At 32.4% G+C, this 7,833-nt stretch overlaps 1 protein-coding gene and 1 non-coding gene across 2 annotated transcripts; one reads left to right on the top strand and one right to left on the bottom strand.

Moving 5' to 3' along the window:
- Nucleotides 1-1,007: 1,007 nt before the first annotated feature.
- LOC106296350 (zinc-binding alcohol dehydrogenase domain-containing protein 2-like) lies at nucleotides 1,008-5,209 on the bottom strand. Its single transcript, XM_013732466.1, has 18 exons — nucleotides 5,035-5,209; nucleotides 4,764-4,937; nucleotides 4,498-4,679; nucleotides 4,318-4,423; nucleotides 4,145-4,221; nucleotides 3,822-3,909; nucleotides 3,377-3,563; nucleotides 3,180-3,306; nucleotides 2,947-3,015; nucleotides 2,767-2,868; nucleotides 2,594-2,689; nucleotides 2,412-2,486; nucleotides 2,122-2,241; nucleotides 1,919-2,047; nucleotides 1,751-1,828; nucleotides 1,563-1,649; nucleotides 1,363-1,449; nucleotides 1,008-1,239 (listed from the first exon to the last, which is right to left on the bottom strand). Exons 1-18 carry the CDS (start codon nucleotides 5,087-5,089, stop codon nucleotides 1,189-1,191), a joined length of 1,890 nt encoding a protein of 629 aa, XP_013587920.1. The 5' UTR covers nucleotides 5,090-5,209; the 3' UTR covers nucleotides 1,008-1,188.
- A 356-nt stretch (nucleotides 5,210-5,565) lies between these two features.
- Nucleotides 5,566-5,638, top strand: TRNAR-CCU. The gene has a single exon. It is a non-coding gene; the product is annotated as a tRNA-Arg (tRNA).
- The last annotated feature ends 2,195 nt before the right edge of the window (nucleotides 5,639-7,833 follow it).

Genomic DNA, 7,833 nt, shown 5'->3' with positions numbered 1-7,833 from the left:
GCGACGTCCTTACGTGGAATATTGACGTGGTCTTTACGACGAATAGCCCTACTTCGTCTCTACGACGAAATATATTCCTCGCTAAGTTACGACGAATTAGCGAGAAAATATGTGTTACGACAGACGTGTAACGAGCAAACGCGTTTCCTCGCTAATTCGTCGTAAAGCCTCTTTTACGACGAAATAACGAGGAAAACCGCCCTCGTTAAGATTATGTTTTCTTGTAGTGATCTTTTAGCCGTCATCTCCTATTAATTTTCTGATAATTATTGTGTTGTGGCCGTTGGATTTGTGTGAGGGGAAAAGACATGAGTGACAACATTATTGACATTTCTTTGTCACTACAGATGAAAACATTAGTCCGCCAGAAGTGAATGCAAATATGTACTTTTTTCTTACTTTTCTTCTCTAGAAAACTATCTAATATGAAACGTGTTAGGACGTGTTTCAAACCAAGTGTTTCAAAATAAAAAAAATGAAACGTGTTAGGACTCGATCAAAGTACTTTGGTCACATCAAGTGTTACATATGAGTGAATGACAAGTTAAAAATACTATTTTAAGCTAAAAAAAATTTAATAAACAGATATTATGCCAAACCAGAATTGAAGTCCATCTTCTTAGTCTTAGCCGTCATCTCCTATTAATTCTCATTACTCAAAGCAGCCTATGCCTAGTATTTTTGTCGATGAGAGTTTCTTTCTCTCAAGTTAATATGCATAATTGATTGAAACACACAGCTCAAAACAGATAATGGTGTCTTACTTAAAGGTCCTGAAAGGATCGATTTCATTCCAGTTTGTCTTATATTATTACTTAAGAATCAATTTTGCTACTACTTTCCATATTTACATAGAGAAGCCACATTTAAAGAACAAGTGGTCTCTAGTTTCCAATGGTGCTTGGCATAGAATACACGATGGATTCACATGTTGTTCCATTGTTGCATGAGAAAGAATGACGACGAGGAAAATATAATGGAGGATCACGATGGTTACGAACTTCGAAAGGAATATATAATGGTTTTAGTATGATGAGCTTCGTTCAAAGAAAATCGTGAAAAGCTTATTAACCGTAGTCTACATGAGATTAAACAACTTATTCCCCACACTTGGTCAATGAAATGTAAAGCTAAACAACCTTTTTAGTTACTTAAAAAAACTGGATTTCGAATTGTCCATGTTTTTGTTCACAGCCTAGATATTGTCTGCTCAAACGTGGGATCGATGCAAACGACAACCTGCGAAAAATTTGGAACATAACTAAAAAAGTAAGAAAACCTCATGTTACTGTAAAACTGGTATGTTTCCATGTTCATGAAAACTTAAGTTTCTAAGCTTTGAAAAAGGATTTATTATATTACCTTTCCAGTGCTTTTACCGGAATGCAGATACTCAACAGCATCTGCAACAGCGTTTAGACCTATAAACTTTTTCTGATCAATCCCAACCTACCAAAGGTGACAACAACAAAAAGGCGAGTTATTAACTTTGGTGAACAAAACTAAATGTAAACAAAAAGAAACGTGTGGTTTAAGGTAACACACTTAAGCTTAGTTATTACCTTGAGCTTTCCGAGAGAGTAGAGATGGAACAACTTGTCAAGGTTTTGTTTCCAGAGCTGACTATATTGCACCAGAAAGAAACCCGCCTGCAAAACAATATTCAGTTAGAACAAAATCAATTCAAGTAAACCAGTATGAGTTTCTTAAATCAATATTGTAGCAGAGACTCAAGAGAATCTCAACATACCACGGTTTGGCTTTTTGCAAGAATCTTCTCGCAGAGCCCCGGATAGTTTGCAGGTTGCCACCCCTTCTCACCTTGATACTGAGAAGAGATGATATCAAGTTATATCTATACTACTTTAAAATAAATAAAAAAACTGATGTACAGACATAATTGTTAATAAAACAGAACCTGAGAGATCATTCCAATCACAATGAGCCGTCCGTAAACAGCAAGAGCATTTAAGCACAGATCAAACATTCGACCACCTACAGATTCATATATGATATCCACTCCCTTTGGAAACTCCTTTTTCAAGACCTGTGAAAGTTATGAATATTAATTCTCTATTAGCCCACATAGACTAATAACATAATATAAACTAGAGTTTCTACCGTCTTGATATCCTCTGCTTTATAATCTATGATTCGATCCACCCCAAGCTCTTTCAATAGCTTGGCCTTCTCTGATCCCCCGCAAGTAGCAATCACCTTATTTCCTGCTAACTTTGCAAGCTGCATAGAGAATCTCACAAAATCTATATTTAATACTTCCACAGATGAAAGGGAAATGATGAATGTTATGGTTAATAATTAAAAACAACACATGATAAGGTTACAGGTTGATACTTTAGACAATTACATAACATAAACTATCAAAGAATCAACTAGAGATATTTTAGTACCTGGACTGCGAATTGTCCAGTCCCTCCTGCAGCAGCAGTCACAAGTACCGTTTCACCTGATTTCATTTGTCCTGCCTGTTAATCCCACAAGACAAATGAAATTTTCAGACTGCATATCCACACATGTTTCGAATGATTACAAGCAGATAGCTAACAAAGCTCCTCAGTAGATCAATCAAGACCTTTTCAAGGGCGGTTAAAGCAGTTAATCCTGAGGTAAGCATGGCGACAACTTCTGGATCTGGCCTTGGAACAGGAAGCACGTGCTTAGAAGATACCTAAATCGCCAAAAGACAGGATCACATTACCATTGAAGCCTTCAAAGAATCTCAAATGGTTTAGAGAACTCTCATACTATCATGTATTCCGCGTATGCTCCAAATGTCATAACGGCAGCTGGAGTCCCAACTTGCAGATTCTTAACAGATTCTCCCACTGCTGCAATTAGTCCCACTCCCTGACAAAGTGAAACAATTTAGAATTTTAGAATATAAATTAAAGGTTGGAGAAGTTGAACTTAACTAAAGAAAGTTACCTCAAATCCAGCATCAAAAGGAAGCTTGGGCGAGCCACCGCTAAAGTAACGACCTGAGCTGAAGTTTACCTGCTCATGGTTTACAACAAGGAGAATATTATAAACAATCAAGAGGTCAATCATCCAGATATATCAGTTAATAACAACTAAACTATGTGATAGACTGATATACTCTCGTGTTATGTGTACTAAGCCATACAAAACAAAACCCTGGACAGGAAAAAAGATCTTACATCACTTGCGTTGACACCAGCATAGATGATTTTCAGAAGAACTTGGTGCGGTCCAATGGGTAACCGTAGTGGTGTCCGTACATTGCGGGTAGCATTGCGGAAATTATGAGACAAGGTATGTACAATTCTGAAGGAGAGAGAGTGAGACGCATCAGTATGTGTAGTCTAAGAGTAGATATAAATATATTTTAACTTACATCTTCTCGAAGCTTTGAGGAAGTTTGATATTTGAAGTTACTTTGAAGGAAGTTCTTTTGGTGGAACTTGAACCAACCAAGTACTTTGCCTGTTCCATTGGAGTCGGCCAATACTCCAAACCCCTGCGGTTGGTAATCCATAGACATGCGCCGGCTTTACTCTCATCGGTTATAAGCTCAAAAGCACCTTAGAGATAATAAAGATGCCACATTCATTAATATCAGTATTATATTGATCTCAGACAGACTTGTAACGGAACAACTTGCAATGCATGGTCGCTCATATGAACCAAAGCCTATTAATATAAGGTGTAGCTTAGACAATCCATGAAATAGCATTATTGTGTTCCAATTCTTTCTGCACTAGTCCACATTTTACTTAACCAATCAACCATACCGATCTCTAATATATATAAGTCTGAAGTATAATCAGATATGCACACACCTTTAATGAGCATGTCCATAGACATGTAACCGCCTAGTGAGTGAAGGAAGGAATCACCAATAGCTCCAGCTAATTCCGTCTGGATAAACTGCACAAGACAAGTGCAGAACCAACACTTTAGGCAACACTCATCTACTTTGGTTGTAACATCGACGGCATATGTTTCTGAAGTAAAACTCAGATATTTGATGAGAGAAAACGAATAATACAAACTTCCATAGCATTGACAATTCTTATGTTAATCATATGCTGCATATTATACAATTTAAACAGCCAAACAGAGCATAAATAACCAAACATTTTGAGAGAGTGATTCTTCTTACTTCAGGGCAAAGCACATTGATGCGGATCCCTTGACGCTTGAAATATGCTAATGATCTAGTGAATAACACGACACCGCCTGTATAAATGTAAAATATAATGGAATTAAAAAAAAAAAAAAAAAAAACTATTCATATGAAAAGAAACAACAAACAGGCAAGTAAAAGGACAAAACCTTTGGAAGCAGAGTAGATAGGATCTAAGGGCGATGGATAAAGACCCGCAGCTGAGCCCATGTTAATGATAACTCCACGCTTTTTCTTGGCTTTCATAGCTTTGATCTACACAACAAAAGCAATAAAAAGATTATTGATTGAAGATTGTAAGAATAAAAAGAGGTCTAGGGAAGATTTACAGCAAGTTGTGTGCATTCAACAACTGCAACAAGATCAACATTAATGGTGCGTCTCCATGATTTAGATCCATCAGTGTCATCTTTATCAAATTGTACAGGATTGGCAATCCCAGCATTGTTAATGCAGATGTCCAGTGTTCCAAATGTGGCCAAGTGCTTGTCAAATGCAGAAACGAGATCACCTGCTCTCATTTTTCAATAGACTCAATACAAACACTAAACACAATAGTAAAATTCTTTCAGCTCAAAGGACATAAGCTTACTACCTCTATTGGTGACGTCACATTTGATAAAAATAGCAGAAGGAGAGTTTAGAGAAGGATGGAACCGAGCACTGGCCTTTTGAACAAGAGAGGTAGTCTCTTTGCCTTTGTCCTCAGAGAAATCAACCACACTTACAAAAACTCCTTTCTCTGCAAGAGCCAAGCAGAGAGCTCGACCTACACATATATTTTGAACTATTCAATCACCACCTCACACGTGTCAACAACTAGGGGGAATCATACGTTACGTAAATCGAAGGAGATGAAAACTAACCGATCCCGGAGGCACCACCGGTGACAAGAGCGGACAAACCTGGCTTGATCTCCATTTGATTTTGAGGTTAGAAAAGAAGATGATGATTGATCAATGGAAGAAGATTGAAATGGTTTGATTCGAAAATCCAAATAAGAGTGACCCCACAGCCACTTTGGCTGTCTTAATAAGCCCACCCACCGTTGTGTAATGTTGTGTCACGTCTCTAATTATACGATACTTGGTTCGGAAACCCGGTTTGTCTTAAACACCGTAACGGCCAATCATAAAACCATAATATAACATTTTATTTTATTTTATTTTTGGTTAAGTAACATAACAATTTTGTCAGTGCCTATTTTACAAACCCTTATTTAGAACATCGTACATTTTTCATTAATACTTGCTAGAACGTACAATGTAATAGAAGATTATCTTCTATTTTTAAAGTTTTATTTAATTCCTTTTTCTGAAATTATTTTTAAACCACACATACTACATGGTACTAGATCATTTTATATATTAAGTTTTTTGTATAAGGAAAGCAAGCAAGCGCCTGTAGCTCAGTGGATAGAGCGTCTGTTTCCTAAGCAGAAGGCCGTAGGTTCGACCCCTACCTGGCGCGATTAGTATTTTTTTACTATTCTTTTCTTTATCCAACATTGGAAAGAATTTGTTCTCTTTACTTCATCAATAACAACGATGCTAAAAGTGCTATTTGAATATGTGCACACCATTTTTGCCATCCAAAGACACAACAACATAGTCCAAGGTGTGATAGTTTTATGTAACACTAGATTAAGATCCGCGCCTTGCGCGGGATAAACATTATATATAAAAATTATTTTATGTATTATATGTTCTTACATATTATGAAATAATAAATATATATTGAATAATTAAAACTCAGTAACTATTACATATATAATTAAATTAGTACGAATGTATAAATCAAATTTATTAATCCAAACAATTTTTTTAAAAATTTGATAGGATATGTAATTAAATTTAAATGATATTAACATACATATTATATTTTTAATATTAATGTCTATTAAATGATGCTTTCTACTCGTATATTTTTTTGATCATGTGTATCTTTAATAGCAAAAACTTTAAATTACTGATAACAAAATTTTCATTGTGGGATTAATAATTTTAGTAATTTATAATTTAAAAAAAATTATCAATGTTAGTTCAAAACTTTTATCAAAAATAATTATTCAAAGTAAATTTTGAAATTAAAATATTTATTTATTCAATATGGTTTATAGTTTAATTTAGAATGATATATATACATTTATATTTTAAATTTTAATGATTAATTAAGTTAGACTTTTATTTATATGATTTTGTAATCATTTTTATTTTGTCATAACAAAAATTTTAAACCATGGATCGCAAAATTTGAATGTGAGACTTTTAACAGTTTTAGTAATTTATAGTCATTTTTTAAAATTCAAAATATAACATATACAGAAAAATCTAAATTTTTTATAATATGGTTATTGTGATTTTTTTAAATTATTTTAATAGTTTAAAATTAAACAAATTTGATAGAAGATACATTATTTTTTTATCAGATATTTATTATTCAAAATCATTAATTGTCATATATACTTTAGCCACATTAGGCAATTCCGTAATCTTTATTTAAGGAAATAATAAATGACATTAATAATGAATTTATGGTTAGTTTAATAAAAAACTTATTATATAATTAGATGGACCAACATATTTCTCTAATAATTCTAAGAATCATCCTAGTGATGACACGTGGCTACAAAAAGAAGTTGTAATGTTTCACAAATAATATATATGGGATATTTCTGACAATCATTAAAATATCTTATAAGCATAACTTTCATCTTAAAAACAAAACTAGAACTCGACCTGCGCACCCGCACGGATGTTTGTTTTTATTTTTTATAAATAAATATTTATTTGTATAAGCGATAATCTATATTTTAAAATTTATCCGTTTAAATAATTTTTTAATATGACATTTCTAAACACAATAATTTTATATTTTATAATTTTATTTTATCTATTAACCATCAATTGTATCATCCATATTTTTAGAATATGATCCGTATATCCGGTACAAATGTATTTTTTTATGGATCAAATGTACTTTTATTTTTTTAAATATATGGTGCTATATATTTTCTAATTTCAACATTTATCATACTAAATTTACATTGGACTATTATTTATATGAAAATATATGTAACATAATATATTTATATATTAATCTATATATTATATAAATGGTTCTTTTTATGTGACTTTTATTTTAGTTATTACTTATATATAATAAAAATATAATTATATAGATTTTAAAACAATATTGTTCATTAACTAGTTAAAGCTAGGTAGATAATTAATAAGAAAAAAATCTAAAAGGTAAATTAACTAATATGTAATTAATTATTATGTTTATATGGAATTAGTAAAATAATTACCATATAATGTATGTATTTAATTACGATATATATATATATAATTAATTATTTCCAAGAACATATATATAATAAAATAGGAAAATACAAATAATACTAAAAGTTAGATTTATTAATTATTGTTTCCATGATTTTTTAGCTAGAATTTGATTTTGGAAATGCATTAATTAAAGAGGAAAAGACAAAGAATCCTAAAAGGTAAGTTAAATAATAACTTGTGGCATGCCATTGTAAATAACTTGCAAAACTAAGTGGTAATTTAAATTTGTACTCCCCCTTTTAATAGATTACTAGATTTTGATCCGCGCTTTAAAAGCGCGGGAGTATTTCCGGGTTAATCCAAAAAAAAATTTGGTTT

This window comes from Brassica oleracea, chromosome C6 (genome assembly GCF_000695525.1).
Source record: "Brassica oleracea var. oleracea cultivar TO1000 chromosome C6, BOL, whole genome shotgun sequence".
Classification (NCBI taxonomy): Eukaryota; Viridiplantae; Streptophyta; class Magnoliopsida; order Brassicales; family Brassicaceae; genus Brassica; species Brassica oleracea.
The sequence above is the reverse complement of the archived record's forward strand: the minus strand, read 5'-3'. Positions and strand labels throughout refer to the sequence as shown.